We start from the raw sequence: 18465 nt of genomic DNA on the forward strand, positions 1-18465 counted from the left end.
TTCTAAGTGAATTCCTGACTATTCTCACTTCAGTGAATAACCATGTTAAATAAGATTGCCGATCAGGATCACTGGATTATTGTTTTTTTTTGCAGGCCATTCTCCCATCACTCTCTCCTTAATTCCTTGCTTCTAGATTTATTTTTAATCAGAATATTTGTTTGTTTCTAATTTTCAAGAAATATTCATAGATGTTCCCAATAGATGAAAAATATTTTTATTATAATTATTTTTTTGTTTCTTAGGTGCATCTGCCAGGCACTTCGTAAAAAACTTTGCATTTTGGTCACCCATCAGCTCCAGTATCTCAGTGCAGCCAAGCATATTCTGATTCTGAAAGAGGTACTAACTTCTATTATTTGATCATAACCACTATGGTGAAGACATTATAATGTGATAAAACTTCACATCCTTAATATGTAACCATGTCTTTAATTTTTTGTTTATTACTTTTAGTAAATTAATTAGAATCAGGAAGGGAAGTAAACAATGAAATACCAAACTATGTTCCCAGAGCAGTCAATGTAACATTGTACATTGTAATTAAGGAAGGAGGGGGAATGGAAGGAAATTTAAAAAAATAAGAAAATGCCGAAGAATCTATAAGAATTCAGGTACAAACATATCTTTTAAAGTAACACACCAAGCACTATAACATAACTGTGCCACCTATTGTATGTAGTCAAACCATTTTTGAACAGCTTGACCGCTTAAAGGACAACTCCAGACCCATTAAGCATGAATTCTAATTTTTTGCCCATTTGGGCAGTGAAGTATTCCTTTAACTGGGGTACACAAGGTGCTGCTTCCTGCCTCGACTACTATTATTTGAGAGCTGGAGATTCCCAAGTAGAAGCTTCTGTTAGCTTTCCTGAGCTAAGTAAGCCTTGCAGTGCTGGACTTGCTCATTGGCTGAGCTCTGTCACAAGAACTAACAGACGTTCCTGCTTCCGGGTCCCTGGTGTTAACAGTGGAGGTGGGCATTCTTTAGTTCCCTATGGTGTTCCTTTAGTCTAATTAAGTCCCTGCTTGCCTATGCTTAAAAGGGCTACTAGTTCCTTCTAAATTCTATATTTTAATCTTCCTTTCCTACGATGCCGGAGCACTTTGGTAAAATATTTTTTTTTCGGCTAAGCAGCTCCTTTAAAGAACACCTATATTTGGATCCCTATACTAGTTTTACACCAGACCAGTCATTAAGAAGATGAGTTACATGAGGGTTTGGTTTATTCACTTAGAAGGGTTGGTGGTCAACGGAAAATCATATCCCAATATTTACCCGAGTTGAAGACATCTTAAAATTACGCTTATTTTATTCTGGTTTTATGCCTTTTTAGTTTGTATGGTTTTGGGAATTTGAATTGCAGTTTGCCATAATCCGTATTTAGTGAATAAAACCTTGGTGTTATTATTATTGCCATTTATATAGCGCCAACAGATTCCGTAGCGCTTTACAATATTATGAGAGGGGATTTAACTATAAATAGGACAATTACAAATAAACTTACGGGAACAATAGGTTGAAGAGGACCCTGCTCAATCGAGCTTACATTCTATAGGAGCTGGGGTGTAAAACACATTAGGACAGGAATTTGCAGTCAAATAAGGTGGGCTGCCCTTTAGAAGAGGGCAAGAGACAGGTATGTTAGGTAGGGGTTAGTCTTGGAGGCCATAAGCTTTCCTAAAGAGATGGGATTTAAGGCACTTCTTAAAAGATGCAAGAGTAGGGGAGAGTCTGATGGCGGTAGGCAGGCTATTCCATAGGAAGGGAGCCGCCCGCGAGAAGTCCTGCAAGCGTGAGTTGGCCGTACAGGTGGTGGTCACGGGCAGGGCAGAGAGACCGAGAAGGGACATACCTATGGATCTGTGAGGAGATATAAGAGGGGCTAGAGTTGTTCAGTGCTTCATAGGTGTGAGTTAGTACCTTGAATTGACTCCTATAGCATACAGGAAGCCAATGTAAGGACTGGCAGAGGGGTGAGGTGTGAGAGAAACGACTAGAGAGGAAAATCAGTCTAGCAGCAGTGTTCATTACGGACTGTAGGGGTGCAGTACGGCTTTTGGGAAGACCAATCAGGAGAGGGTTACAATAATCCATGCGGGAAATTACTAGAGCATGGACAAGCTCCTTGGTAGAATCTGGTGCAAGAAAGGGGCGGATGCGGGCTATGTTTTTAAGATGGAATCTACAGGATTTGGCAACATGCTAGATGTGAGGCTCAAAGGTGAGACCAGAGTCAAGTATGACGCCAAGACAGCGCGCTTGCAAGGATGGACTGATGTGAGTACCACAAACTTGAAGGGAGAGCGAAAGAGGAGGATCGATATTAGGAGGAGTTAAGACAAGGAGCTCAGTTTTAGAGAGATTGAGTTTCAGAAAGCGGGAAGACATCCAGTCAGAGATAGAAGAAAGGCAAGCAGTGACACGTTGCAGGACGGCAGGGGAGAGGTCCGGGGAGGAGAGATATAGCTGGGTGTCATCAGCGTACAAGTGGTAGTGGAATCCAAAAGAGGTAATAAGTTTGTCAAGAGAGGCAGTATAAAGAGAAAATAGAATAAATAGTATATATTAAGAATTTAATTTGGCTCACTCACATGATATAAAAAACACCATGCTAAACATCTGGTTTCCTGAATTTCATTTTAATGTGTATGTTAAAAGGTAGAGCACTAGGCAAGGTTTGAGTTTTCATCTGATGAAAGAGGAGTTATCAGATATATGATGTAAAGTGGTTAATTTCACTCAGACGTATTTTTACTTCCATTTACATGCAATAAGTTGTACACCGTGAAATGCATAGTTTACATGGGGAAAAGTAATGCTGTAATTTTAACAAATGCACTATATAATTCACTGAATGTTTTTATATCATAATTATCTGGGTAGAATGTTGAATAATTTTTTTTTTTTCATTTCTTTCATGTTTACCAAAACAGTGATTGAGGGTCTTAATTTAATGTTTTTGGTTAAACTTTTGAAATGATGTAATATTTTTGGCATAAACATTTAAAATTATAAAATATTCAGATTTTTTTTTGATGCTATATTGATATTTTACATATGAAAAATTTTGATATTTTAATATTCTGAAAAAATATTTTTAAAAGTTCATCCAAAAATATTAAATAATTTGAAAAGTTTATCAAAAAATGCTAAATCAAATGTACATTTTTATCCATTCAGCTATGGTAGTGTCTCTTCTTTCTCATATTTTCTATTTTGCTGAAAGTATCTCATTCCTTAAACTCATATCCTATATATCAACCATCTCAAACTATGGCTCCTCAGATGTGGCTGAACTTAAACTCCCATGATTCTTTGGTCATCTTTTGCATCCCAAAAATTCTGGTCATTAACACTTGGGGCCATAGTTTAAAATCCCTGCTTTATATACTGTAGCAACTTCTTCTGTTGTATGGTCTTTAAGTAAGTCCAATGGCATTTCAGGTTGCATTATTTTCCATGATCGAAAATATTAAATTAGACGGTCAGTAAAGGTGCCCTGTCTATTAAGGTGTTCTCCTAATGTAATGAGCTTGTTCAGTCACTTCTGACCAGTATTGTGTTTTTGGTTAATATTGGCTTACATACAATGTATACTCTTGCATTTTAGTCGCTAAATTGTGTTCTATTTGTAGTTGGTTTTCCTTACAGCTTTTAGGACAAATCCAGCACTAGTGTCCTTACAAATGTAAACCTATCTAACCCTCAAATGACAAAAACAACTCTACCAAAGAATCATGTCTGAGGGAGACTGCCAAAGTATGTTGCAGTCATCTAAAAATACTTGTGTTGGCAATTGTCTGAATTCTTCATTGTTTACCTTCAAATCAGTACATTGGGTGTTTTAGGAAATTAGTTCACAGAAGAATGTTGAAAATATTTACAAAGACACATTTTAAGCATGTTGCAACTTTAACTCTTTAAGGGCCAAATGGTTGGAAAGGGAACCTTTACTGAATTACTGCACTCTGGGGTCGATTTTGCTTCTCTTCTGAAAAGTGGAGATGATGAGCAGTCTCCAACTGATGGCCAGATGATCAAGTCTTCTCGGATCCGCACCTTTTCTCAGTCATCTGTCTGGTCTCAGGAGTCTTCAGTGCAGTCACAAAAAGAAGGCACGTCAGACACTCTACCAGTGAGTAGCCAAAGCGACTGCTAAAAACTCTCTAAACAGTACAACTATCAAATATGTGACAATGGAGTAATTGTTTAGATAGATGGCAATCAGGGCCGGTGCAAGGATTTTTGCCGCCCTAGGCAAAAGAAAAATTTGCCGCCCCCCCATGTGACATCACAATGCCCCACCCATATGATCTGCCATATGAACTAACGCCAGTGCTGCACACTGTGTTTACATTAAAAAGCCTGCAGGGACAGGCTATAGACACTGGAACCACTTCATTAAGCTGCAGTGGTTCTGGGGACTATAGTGTCCCTTTAATTTGAGGTTAATTAGAGATTAGTGTCACTAATAATATACTAGATTGCCTACTTACAACCAGATGAAGATGGTGATGGGCTCTAGCTGCAGTCTGGCTCCACTGGTCTGGTGTAGAACCGGATCTCTGGAGGCTGTTTGTAACTGCGGTCACAAAATTCAATGTTCTGGGAGAACAGGAAGCAGCTCCATTTTTTTGAGGCCCCTTGCACAGCTCAAGGTCTGGGCCCCAGGGCCTGATGGTGAGTATGCCCATAAGGCCCACCCATAAGTCCACCTATATGTTCCACCCATTAAATTCGCTCACAGGGAGTGTAGTGTGTAGGGCATGTGTTATGTGTTATTGTAGAGGATCTAATGTGTGTGCTTATGGAATGTAGTGTATAGGCATACCAGTTTGTGTAGGTGATGCAGTGTGTGTTTGTGGTTGTCTGTAAGGGATCCATTGTTTGAATCTGTGTTTATATGCATAACGGATGCAAGGTGTTTATCTGTAAGTGTGTGCATTGAGTGTGTGTAAGAAATGCATTGTTTCTGTGTGTATTTAAGAGGAGCAGTGTGTGTGTGTGTGTGTGTTTGCATGTGTGTGTAAGGGATGCATTGTATGTTTCTGTGTATGTATAGGGATGCATTGTGTGTGTGCGTGTAGTGTGAAAGAGCTCTCCCTTCTGTCCCTTAGAGCTCTCCCCTGCCCCTTAGTGGTCTCTCCTCTCCCCCCACCCTCCCCTGGGGGCCTCTTCTCAAACCCACCCACCCTCCCAGTGTTTTCCTCACCTCCCCTTCTCCTCATCTCTACTTCTCCTCACCCCCTCTCCTTCGTTCTTCTCACCCCCCCTCCCTGTATTCTTCTCACCTCCCCCTCTCCTCCCCCTCCCTCCCTGTGTTCTTCTTACTCCTCCCTGTGTTCTTCTTACTCCTCCCTGTGTTCTTCTTACTCCCCCCGTGTTCTTCTTACTCCCCCCTCCCCTCTTCTTACCCCCCTTTCTTCTTACTCCACCCTCCCCCTTTCTTCTTATTCCCCCTCCCCTCTTCTTCCTATTCCCCCCTCCCCTCTTCTTCTTACTCCCCCCTCCCCTCTTCTTCTTACTCCCCCCCCTCCACTTGTCTTCTTCTTACTCCCCCTTCCCTCTTTCTTCTTACTCCCCCCTCCCCTCTTCTTCTTACTCCCCCGTCCCCTCTTCTTCTTACTCCCCCCCCCTCCCCTCTTCTTCTTACTCCCCCGTCCCCTCTTCTTCTTACTCCCCCCCTCCCCTCTTCTTCTTACTCCCCCCTCCCCTCTTCTTCTTACTCCCCCCCTCCCCTCTTCTTCTTACTCCCCCCACCCCTCTTCTTCTTACTCCCCCCTCCCCTCTTTCTTCTTACTCCCCCCCTCCCCTCTTTCTTCTTACTCCCCCCTCCCCTATTTCGTCTTACTCCCCCCTCCCCTCTTCTTCTTATTCCCCCCTCCACTTGTCTTCTTCTTACTCCCCCCCACCCCTCTTCTTCTTACTCCCCCCTCCACTTGTCTTCTTCTTACTCCCCCTCCCCCTTTCGTCTTACTCCCCCCCACCCCTTGTCTTCTTCTTACTCCCCCTCCCCCTTTCTTCTTACTCCCCCCACCCCTCTTCTTCTTACTCCCCCCACCCCTCTTCTTCTTACTCCACCTCCCTCTTCTTCTTACCCCCCTCCCTTCCCCTCCCCTCCCCTCCCCCAGTTCTCCTTACCCTCCCCTCCCCTCCCCCAGTTCTCCTTACCCTCCCCTCCCTCCCCCAGTTCTCCTTACCCTCCCCCTCCCCAGTTCTCCTCCTAACCTCACCTCCCCTGTAGAGTGGCCGAGCTCCTCTCTGGTCCGCGGTACAGGAGCTTGTGTTTCCTGTACCCGGCCGGACTGACAGGAAGTGCACACTCAGTGTGCACTTCCTGTCAGTCCAGCCGGGTCGCGGACTGGAGAGGAGCTCGGCCACGCTACAGGGGAGGTGAGGCAGTGCGGCAGTCGCCTGAGCGCTCTCTATAGAGCGCTCAGGCGGCTGCAACATTTAAAGGGCCGGCGATGGGGGCACAGGGCGCCCCCTCCTATATGGCACCCTAGGCGGCTGCCTAGTTCGCCTTATAGGAAGCGCCGGCCCTGATGGCAATCATATCCTATTCATATCCTCCCCTTCCTTCCCTTATTTGTTTACCCTCTCCTATTTATCTTACTGTCTGTTATTATCTCCCTGGACTATCCCCAGAACGTTATTTATAGAACAGTCTCAAAACTTTAAATGATATTGTTACACACTTGCATACAGAACTTCAACCTTTAAACAATATATATTAACCTGTATGAGGATAATCACAGACTCTATTTTTTTTTTGTTGCAAACTAGTATGATGACTTGTTGCTATCTTGACTAGTTAAAATACTAAAGGGAAACTTGCAATAAATGACTGCATTGAGCTGAAAAAATAAATCTGTGGGTAAAACCGGCTCAGATTTCAGTTGAAGGTAGATTTTGGGTGCCATAAAACCACATCACTAAGGGCTGATTGTTGGTCTTGGATTTTTCAAGTGCAAGTTAAGAATGTATGGATCTATGTACTTGAGACATTGTCGGCCTTAAGCGTGCATTTTGGTGATATTACTTGATATAGCGCACTCCGTTTTATTACTCCCTTAAAAATGTTCAACCTAGTATTTTTCTTTTATTATTTTTGCATATTTGTTTAAAAATGTGGATGTTTAATTCAAGTGTGTAGTGATCTTTTAATTCATGTTTATTTGAATAAACTTAAATTTAAAGGGACACTAACTGCACCAGAACCAATAGATGTTTGATGCCAAACTGGAAAAGTTATGCAACTCCTCTGGTTTTCCAGCTTTGGAGCTTTGGAGCTTTGGCCTAAAATGTGTCAGTTGTCTGCAACACTAAGTTTATTGGAAATAAACAAAAACAAAAAAAAAAATATGTTTCATAAGAATACCTTTATATACTGCCACAATTGATAATGTAGGAGATATTTTGATGCTCTTGGTATCATTTTGTATACAAGTTTGACTGTTGTATTTACTGGTCCCTTATGGGGGTTACTCAGCACGTTATACTACCATTTGGACCCGTTGATGAACATGGATATGTAAAACACAAAAAATGTCTAACAATTGTAAATAGAGCTATTTGGTCGCATTGCAGTGTATACCTGTGTTATTTCTTTATGCTACCTATTCCCATTATCTTTGCAGACAGAACCAGTCCTAACTGCCCTCCCAGAGGAGAGTCGCTCAGAGGGGACTGTTGGTTTCAAGGTGTACAAGAAATACTTTCTGGCAGGGTCAAGTTACCTGCTGATTTTTGTGATGTTCCTGCTTAATATTTTATCCCAGGTATGTATTTTAGGTATTTCTAATGTGTACTGCATCTTCAATAACTACTGTGACCATCATAAATAACAAACCAGTATACTGAAATTATAATTATATAAAAATCTTTTGTTTATATTCAAAATTTGAAGCTGCAAATACCTACAGGGTGCACAGAGTTCAGCTATGACCCACCAACTAGTGATTGGGCTTGGCTAAAGAGGCTGGTGCAGCACTCTGAAAAATATTTAGTCTATAAAGATTTGAGCATGTAAAAAACACAGCGTTTTAATAAGGTCAAAACCAAAATCATATGCATTAAAGTAGTGTTGGTGCCCCGAGTTTGTTTAAGATGTTAATGTCAATGTCATGCATTAGCCGGCTGCTGTGTGTCGCAGGAATGGAAATATTTGCTGTTAATCTTCTTAGTCATTATTGCACTCTTAATTCAGTGTGTGTTTTAAATGGGCAGGTAAGCTTGCTATTGGGAAACCTGAGCCGTGTGGGACTGTTGTACTTTGCTTTAAATGTACCTAGCATTGAAACTTTCCAACCATGAATGAATTACATCCGACTAGGTAATAATGATGTCATTTTCTATATTAAATCTATCCAATTACACGTTTTATTTTCTTCTATGCTTGTGTACATTATGGAGTAAAAGAGATTTAACAAATGTGATAACTTTTTTTTACTTTACCTTTATAAACAAAATGTGCTGTGGGATTTATGAAATGTAGTATTGTGTAACTAGTCCTTGTGTTTTGTTCCCTTAAGGTTGCATATGTTTTACAAGACTGGTGGCTTTCCTACTGGTAAGTTTCTAAGTGTACGTGATTATTCCTCTAATCATCTGCTGCTTAGAAGGCTAAATGAATTTTATCAATATGTAATTGTAATTGGATGAACGTTTATGATCTCATCCAAGCCAATTCTTCTCCATAGGGAAGCATTGGAGGGGGGGCAAATGGACATGCACTGTAATAGCTGTGCCAGTCAGAATCTCTAAATGGGCAGAGCAAAAGCAAAAATTAAAAGTGACAAGGTGCTGAACGTCGGTCCTGCAAAGGTACTGGATTGCAACTGGCAGGGCTTCTAGTATCTGTCTGAGTGGCGAATGTAAACACTGTGTTTTAGCTGAAAGAGTTTGCACTGGTCACATTTCATGTTAAGCTTGCACCAGAAGCACAGACCCCTGTAGCTCTTTTAAAGTGACCATTGGCCTTTTCACGGCTTCCTTAAAAAGTCTCCTCTTTGTTTGGTCTCTGAGTTTTTGAGGATAACCTTTTCTAGTCCATGTCTGAGTGTTCTGATGTAGCCACCACTTCTAGATAATTGATGTGATAGTGCGAACTTGGATTTCTAATCACTCTGATTAAACTTTGTAACCTTTTCCCAACTGATGTAGCTTGAGTTCTCTATCTCTTAATATTGCTTTTTCTTCTTTCCATTTGGTCTGTGGCCTGACCAATGACTTTTACCCAGGCTGAGACTCTTAGCCTTAGAAAAATGCTTGTCACTTTAATGTTCTCGAAGAACAGAGGGGTTAATTTTTTTTATTTTTTTTAAACAGAATAATTTTTTTCTTTTTATATATAATATATTTTAAATTCCAAAATATTGTTTTTGACTCTTTTTGAGTTTAAATATTTTATCTGACAAAACTTCAATAAATAGACTGTTTTTCAAAAAATGTGAGCCTGGGATTATATATTTTGAAAACATACATGCCCTGTGCACCCAGAATAACTTTATCTTTTTTAATGGCAGGGCAAGCGAACAGGAGAAGCTGAATGTTTCCTCAACTGCAAATGTAACTGAAACCGAAAAGCTGGACCTGAACCTGTATTTGGGAGTTTATGCAGGTACTGGAGCAACTGACAGGCAGAAAAAGAGATTGTCATGTACTTTTGCAAAGTTATAGTGCAGCACCTCCAATTATAATTGAGTATTACAGTATGCAATGATACCTTTTTTACTAGACTAACATAATATTTCAAAGACAAGCTTTCAAGAGTTTTCCTCTCCTCCTCAGGTCTGAAGCAATACTGAACAGACTCGAGGAAGAGAGGAAAGCTTGTCTGTTCAGTATTGCTTCAGACCTGAGGAGGAGAGGAAAACTCTTGAAAGCTTGTCTTTGAAATATTATGTTAGTTCAATAAAAAAGGTATCATTGCATACTGTAATACTCTGCTATTATGGCATCTTGTCTACTGGACTAATACGGCTAATCCAATCTACACTATATATATATATATATATATACATATACTTAAAGAAAACACGCACAGTAAAATATATGTCTAGTACATTGTTAAAATCAAACCTTTTTAATGGAGTGTTCCTTTAATCGGCTAATCTCACAACATGTAGTAATCTTGCAAAGTACAGGTTCAGCAAAAGTTTAAGCTATTAACTAAACATTTGTATTTCAACAATGTGTGTGTCCGATTTCCCTCCTTGTACCCTACTAAGCATAGCCAAGCCGCATCCACTGGCAGTCTTGGCATTAAAGTTTCATTCCTGGCAGAACTTTAATTTGTTGTTCAGGTGTTTGTGTGGTATGTGTTAAGGGGGCCAGGAACATGTGAACATGTGATCTCCCCACCCACTATCCTTACACACAACCAGCACTCGATTCTTGGTGAAAAGTCTTTTGCCAGGACTCACATAAGAAACTGCTTAGCTGAAAAACAAAATGCAGTTGGCAGGACTGGCTAAAGCTCATATCGCCAACTTGCCAAAACAGGTCTTTTCCATCAAGAGATATTCCGGTTTGCAAGTGGACCAGTCCTGTTACATAAACACCAAGGCTGTCCATCAGAGTGGTTGTGTGTTTTGATCAAAAAGAAAAACATGTAATTATATAGTTTCACCACTAGGTGGTACAGTGTGTACACTTAAACATTTAGCACAAATATAAATTGGCATAGAAAGGTGTCAGTTTGCAGATCGTGGCAGCAATCCACAGCATAAGCATATCAGTGCTCTGAGAACAAAGAATACTGCAGTTAAATTATCAGGCATATTTAATTGCTCATAAAGTGTTTTGGCTCACACTGAATTATCAAAGCAGAATGTGCAGCATTGATCTTAATATAAACTCTGGGGACTGAAAGCTCTTCTTGGTAATAAATTACCTGTGCTCTTTTGGTTTATGAGGACTTGTGTAAATGTGCCAGCATATCCCATGAATGTATAAGCAGAAGCTATTTACCCTTACTTATGTAATGGATCTTTCAAGTTTCTATTGGAGTCCTTTCATTTCCCTTAAGAATTTCCAGGGCAAACGCTTTCTCATGAAGTGCGCACTGTAACAAGTGTTGATAGCCTATGTCTGGAACAGGGGTAGGCAGCTGTCGGCACTCTAGATGTTTTGTACTACATCTCCCATGATGCTTTGCCAGTATGGAAGATCATTATGCCAGCTGTCAGAGCATTATGAGAGATGTAGTCCACAACATCTGGAGTGCCGAAGGTTGCCTTATCCTGGTGTAGAATGTCTGTTTGTTATGATGCAATACTTGTAATTGACTATTCGCAGATACTTGCTGCTGAGTCACATTTTCTATAATTGATATTTGTCTAGGTAGACTGCAATAAATAATTGAAATCCATGTTGCTCAGCTCTGTCAGATTATATGGGTATTGTAGCAGACCTCATTACTATGGTGGATGGTAGATATCCACTTCTCACTATCCAAGCTCTGGGATGTCCTCAATGCTGGTCAGGTGATGGTCAGGTTACTTCCTTCTCATAATGTAAATGATTGCAACAAACAGAATGTAGGAGAACACGTGCAGAACACTTTAAGGGTTGAGCAAGGATACTCCATCTCCAGTGCTGCAGAAGTGCCATTTTCCATTGTCTTACATGTGGATTGGGCAAACTTTTTTACTAATACCATCACGTGCATTTAATATTCTTTGCTAAAAACACCACCATTAAAAAAAAAAATATTTTAATGAATTATGTAATGCTTCCGCTCCCTTAGTGATTACACGGTCAGTGCTTTCATTTCTGAAGATGGGTCTGCTTAATGGTGATTAAATTGAAAGAAAAACTACAATTAATGAGCACAATTACTGGCCATTGATAACCTGATTTATCAGGTCTACAAGCCCTCTGTGTTTTACAATGACCTTCTCCTATCCTAATACTAGGCCAGGGGTGCCATGTTTCATTGTCCCTAGCGTTACCTTGATGCCTGTCACCAGAACTTGCCGTAGTCACTTTCCAACAATCTAATTAATACATACACATACATCCAAACCACTGGCCACATATTACTGACTATAATAATTCTGACTGGTTGTCAACTCACCCTTTCTCAGCACAGCAGTATACTGATGAATAAATCCATTATTTACTAATCTCCAGATTTTGTCCTGATGAACTAAATCAGGTGAAAATGCCCAAATTCCGATCAGAATGGCAATTTTCATATTTACTAAAGCTAAACCCAGTCATAATTTGAAGCATCTAACCACTGGCTGTTCATAGAATAGTGAAGCCTCCAGGAAGGGGCACAGGACGATCTGGTTAATTTACAGAACCCATCCCCTCTTTTTAGTTATCGTGAGCAGTCACTGGTTGCTCACTATTTAGTGAATATTTCCCACCTGCGGCACGAGGGCTAGAGACATAAGGAAGGTTTAAAACCACCCTTATGCTAATACTGACCGCCATAGGCTTTTTGTTTTGCTATTTAATGTGGCGGCTGTCTAGCAAGCGCTTGTCAGCTGCCTCATGGTTAACCGTTGAACTGCTGACGGCTTGTTTCGCTAGTTTGGATTTTAAACTTACAGTCAAAAGTTAGAAAAGGCTGACTGCTACTTTGTATCTCACACTTTTTTCATGTTTTAGGTTTGACGGCTGTCACCATCGTGTTTGGCGTCCTGCGGAGTTTGCAGGTTTTCCATGTTCTTGTATGTGCTGCTCAGGCCTTGCACAACCAGATGTTTCAGGCACTGCTAAAAGCACCAGTCCTCTTTTTTGACAGAAATCCAATTGGTAAGTTATGCAATACTATGAAATATATGTTGAGCCCAGAAAGTGTGTACTCTATCATCTGTATTTGCATCCTAATAGAGCTTAAAATGTCAAGACCTATGCAATAAAGGAGAGATTGGGGGCACACCCGAAAGATGCATTATGCATGAAAGGTGCTGCCGCAGTGACCAAAATTCATACAGAAAAACTAGTTACGGCGCACTCAGACATGTAAAAATTCACAGCTAAGAAGGCTACTCTAAAACGCCTATCTAAGAGAATAAATATGGGGATTTAGTTCCACCATATGGCCATATGATGTTAAGCCCACTACTGCTTCAAAGTACCCCAATATCAGTGGGTCCTACGCTAATAACAAAAATGTGGGAGATAAATTAAATAGTACTAGTGCTAAACATAAGCAACAGTGTATTAGATTAATTTCTTTGTAAGAGCAAAGTGAGTATACAATAAAGAGTGATAAAAGCAATTAAAAACAATGTAACAACTAAACAATTAAAGTGTTGGTGCTTGAATGAGTATACTCACATTTGCAGATAATATCTGTGCTGCATGAAGAAAATAATAAAGGTGACATGACTATAAAACTCCTCCTATTCATACACACCTGTGGCCACCTCTAAAGAGGTCTCAGAAGCTGGGGGGCTATGCAATGACACAGGCTTACTGTTTACTCTCCACTGCAAGCCTGTGGAGCCTGAGGTTCACTCACCAGGGTGTATTTATCTACTTCCAATAGCTGAATTTTCACTCACCACTGGCTAGTGAGAAAGTGGGAATTATGATTTGGATGTCTATATATGTATGGATGTTTATCACCTGTACAAAAAAAAATCAAGTGTGCTGCTATGATTATTGATACAATATGTGCAAATAAAATCACTCCACACTACACCATCTGTAAATCTTATACAAATGAATTTAACCTGTTTTAGCTAACATAATTACATAAAATACCAAAACTCGCCACTGCTGTAAGTTTCCCCATTTCTGACACCTCTCATGATATGGGCTCTCTGTAGGTCAGTGTGCTCCCTCTCTCTTTTTCCATCAGCCATTCTCTCTCTACATACACACAGATTGGTGGGAGTTACACTTCCATTCAGCAGCTATTTGCAGTCATTCACTAGAATAAAATATGCCAAGAGAGAGTTTGAGATGAGAGTGTGAGATTTTGTCTGTGTAGCCTCTCCCAACAATGAGATTCTGTCTCACCAGCACTTCTACTGGTATGGGTTCTGGAGAAATTGGTAAACCTCTTGACCTTAAGCCTCATGGTTTGTTATGTTGTCCGTAGAACCCATTTTTCCATAATGCCCATTTCCATCATCTTCTCTGTTTCTCTCTCTCTCTCTATGCTTACACACAGTGTACACAAATATATATACACAATGAATGGTATATCTGAAGCTTGGTTTTCTATGAAATCTTATCCATTGCTTTGTACTGTGTGTGTGTAGTAGCAATATAAATATAATGCTCTAACAGATCTAGTTGACCTTTGCTTTGTGTGACCCTTTGACAAGATTGATGCAATATTAATCTCCGTTTATTTTCTCTGTTTGCGAGTCTTTTTCTTTTCTTTTTTGTTTAAATTTAACGTGTGAATATGCCTTGCTATTCTCTATTTACCGGTAATTGACGTGGTCCTTTGTGCTTGAAAAGTGTCAATAGAACTTGAATCAAAAAATACTTTGTCACCTTTGACCTTACTATTTTTCTTTTCTTTGCTCAACAAACCTGCCTACGTAATTTCCCCTAATTCACCTGAACCCCTCCAGGGGATAACAGACTAAAAATAGGACGCATATTTAATCTGGTGTGAGACATTTCTTGTTTTAACATGCTTGAGGTAGGTTTAAAGAAAACATTTGGAATGTTTCTCAAGAATATTTGTTTTGAATTGCCCGTTTGCTAAACCAGGCAACACACCTCAAATAGAATAGCAAAATATTGTTTATAATAATGAGAGACGATTCTGTGATTACCGTACCTTTTTATGTTTTCTAAGAAGGAGCAATTTACTTGTCTTCATGTAACTTTGGTTTGTTTTGTTCACATGGCTTTGAATAGTAGGTAGGAGGATTTACATTCCCAGGAGACGAATATTATTAGCAGGCATTTGTATGTATTGTATTTACTGTGCATCACTGTATACGACTGAATTCCTACATTTAATCTATATTTTTGCGGTTTAATATTTCAGGATTGAACAAATTTGGTTCCACTTATTTAGGATTTGAGATCAATGTCCATGTTGAAAATTGTAGACCAAAATAGCCAATCAGGAAAAAAAAACTAATTTTAATTGTTTTATTTTTGCTTATTCAAGCATACCGCACATTGGATAAATTTCAAATGGTTGTGCGACTAACCCACATAAACGTATTGTTTATCCAGTGGACTGATGACTTCATTCTTTTAAATATATATTGTATTAAAAAATCCTTGGGACTTATTAGAGAAACAAATTAAATATGTAATGTTCTCTTTTTGAGTTTCTATTAAGTGAGCAATTAAATGCATCCATGAAAAAACAAAACAAAAACGCCACATATAGTCCCGTACAGATTTTCTGTTCTGACACATGAAAAGTCTTTTGACCATGATTTCCCTGCAATAATCATAGGGGCTCTTTTCAAGAACAGGAAAGGAGTTATGTCTGAAGAACGTCACTATTTAAATGTCTTGTTTACATGTGTTAAGTGAGCTCTATGAATAAGTGCAGACATTCTACATTTTATGAAATTATTGCAGTAAAGATCACATCAAATATTATTTAAAGTACATTAGCTACAAAAGGAGGACCTCTACACATAATTTATTTAATATATAAGATAGGGATATAAAAAAAAAATAAACATATATATTAATGTATAATTGCTAAAGCATATGTTTTCTGATGTAATTTAAATGACATTTCCGAGCACATTATGTTGAAAAGAAAATGGTATCAACAGAATTTGCAAATCTGTACGAAAGCTGCAAATCGGGTGGTACCAGCTAAGTATAGTATTTAGAGCAGGAAGTTGCTTTTTGCTAGTCACGATTTCTAAATATTGTGCAGAATATCTGACCTGTCAAGAGTGACATCTAAAGTGTGTGTTCTGCCTAAAGCTGTTCCGGCATTGTATACCGTACTTAAAACAAAGTATAAAACTAATGACATAATTGGTATGAAACCAGATTCACCATAACAACATATGCTCGGAGTATTAGTTATAGTGCAAGAAGGTCCCTGTCTCTTTGCAAACCTTTTCTTACAGCCGAGCAGAGTCTTGTGAAGTAGGCTCAGCTGCCCCTTACTTAATGGATGTGCAAAGATGTACTAAAACCTTCTTAGCTACTTTCTAATGTTGCAAGAACTCACTTTTTAAACAAACCTAGAAACTTAAGAAGTGAGTACCGTATGTGTCTTATATAAATATATATCTATATCTATCTATTTCTATCTTATCCAGTCTCTCTAGAGTCTAAAACTCTAGATAATGCTTTGAAAATGTGTCACAACTCACCCAGTGCCCTCTTTATATGTCCTCTTTATGTATGAAAAATCTTTCATTTAAGGCAGGTTTGAATTTGTCTGGTAAGTATTACAGGACGAAATACTGCTTAACTCAGTTTCTTTTCTTTCGTTACCAACTATTCCACATGATATATTGTATTACTAGACTTGTGCACAAATTCCTTTTGATATTAACAAATGAAATTCCTTTTAATCTACACCTGAACAAATTGATCTGTTTGGGATTTGGGTCTTATTTAATGAAAATAATTTGTGCGCAAGTCTGTTATGTGTTGTGTAGGATTCCCAAGTTGCTTGTGTCGCATGTGATGCAGTTTGACGATAATGTGTTAACTAAACCATGCACATTACACAAGCACATGACACTAAACCGCATACTCCCAAAGAGTCCAGGTTTAGGAAGGACAGAAATCCCTTTCCCTCTTTTTTCTATTGTAACATCCCTTTTTTTCTGGGAGCTTCATATTGTTGGTGTGTCTAAGTATATAACAGAACTCAACCACACGAATACTCAAAGTAATGTGTTTTTAAACTTCAATAAATATGTTTAGAAATCAGTCTAAATACGATATATATTGTTCTTGTTCAAAATTACAAATTACTAAATTATTAAATTAAACAACATTTAAATTGTGTAAATTGTTGTTCGTACTCCTACAATTTCTCAGAATAGCCCCGCCCTTGGTCACACCCCTAAAATTAAAGTGTCCCTTTTTGTCCATTTGAAATGTTGGGATGTATGAGAAATATACACTATCTGTGCACTGGTGTTGCATACCAAGTCTTCTGTTCATTCCACCATCATATTAAAAAATAGCAGACCTGAAGTCAAAATTATATATTCTCAGCACTAGGAATTATTATAGTGGCTGTATTTATCCTGGTTTTCTTTGGCTTTTTACAAGGACTCATGAAATCTGAAAATATGGCTGATATACCAATCTGTACAATGATTTTTTAAAGACAAATACTAAACCTTTCAAGGCACAACAAATTAAAACATGTGTGCTCTATCTCTGCAGCCGTACATGTAAGTAGCCAAAGACGCCAAGTACATACATATATAGGAAGCATAATACAACTGTTATTATCTGTTTACATTTTAGCCTTAAATAACTCACAGCAAGATGTCAGCTGAATACGTAGTCCGGGATGCCTATTGACCCATGTATTAGAGACTTCAACTTCCATAATTCTCACCAATAGAGAATGGAGTATATTGTCCATAGCAATATCTTTAGCTTTCTACTATATTTACAGTGAGCCATGAATCCCTGCTTTGGCAGTTAACTCCATAGTAGCAGGAGAGACAGGCATTGCCTACTACTCATACCAAGCATGATTTCTGGCCTTTGTTTCTCCAGCATATATTATAACTGTTCCCATTTTTCCTCTGCTCAACACTGGAAACTGTTGCATTGCTAAATCAGGCCTCAATTTAATTTGTATGAATCAGAAGCAGAAATAATTCCATTCTGTTAAAAAAATATTTTCAAATGTTCTACCGCCATTACAGTCTATAAGAATATTTGTTGATAAATCATTTGAGATGTTTTTTTTTTTTTTGTTTGTTTGTTTGTTTTTCTAACAGAATGTAATCCTTTCTGATTTTGATTCAAGTGAATTAAATTGAGGCTTTAGCTTGAAAGTATAAAACATCCTGGGGTGGTTAATCGATGTGGTTCATCTCTGGAACATTTGCTCTGTGAGGAAGCGCATCTCCCATTTTCCATTGTAAAAATAGTTTAATAAAAGTTTTCAAATTCAATTTGTTTTTAACAGTGTTGACGTTTAGTTAGCACTTAATAGTCATGATAATATGTCTTTATTTGACACATATATGTGATGGAACAGAGCTGGCTAAACTTGACATTGCAGGTGTTTGCGAATTTGTGTGAGCAGAGAAGGATTAAGATACCACAGGGCCCAAGTTAAGTTACTAGTTTGCATCCTCCCACCCCTCCCCCCTCCCCAACATTAATGGGGCCACACACAAATTCATGGTTTAAGGTCCGTCTTACCCCTGAGCCCTAGGGGCACCTTATGGTTCACCCTGATCTGTGTGTGAGCATCATAGGAATTGTAGTGCATAATCTTGTCTAGTGTTAAACAACCACAGTCATAAATCTCCCAAGAGGTACATTTGCAGTGTTTTTGTTCAGAT

The 18465-nt window shown here is 38.9% G+C and overlaps 1 protein-coding gene across 1 annotated transcript in view; it reads left to right on the forward strand.

Moving 5' to 3' along the window:
- ABCC4 (ATP binding cassette subfamily C member 4 (PEL blood group)) overlaps positions 1-18465 on the forward strand; it is a 263208-nt gene that overhangs the window by 107349 nt on the left and 137394 nt on the right. Inside the window, exons 14-19 of the mRNA XM_063425748.1 lie at positions 246-342; positions 3930-4139; positions 7645-7785; positions 8539-8576; positions 9532-9626; positions 12629-12775. Coding sequence (XP_063281818.1) covers positions 246-342; positions 3930-4139; positions 7645-7785; positions 8539-8576; positions 9532-9626; positions 12629-12775 — 728 coding nt within the window. The remainder of the gene's footprint in view (positions 1-245; positions 343-3929; positions 4140-7644; positions 7786-8538; positions 8577-9531; positions 9627-12628; positions 12776-18465) is intronic.

This window comes from Pelobates fuscus, chromosome 1 (genome assembly GCF_036172605.1).
Source record: "Pelobates fuscus isolate aPelFus1 chromosome 1, aPelFus1.pri, whole genome shotgun sequence".
Lineage (NCBI taxonomy): Eukaryota > Metazoa > Chordata > Amphibia > Anura > Pelobatidae > Pelobates > Pelobates fuscus.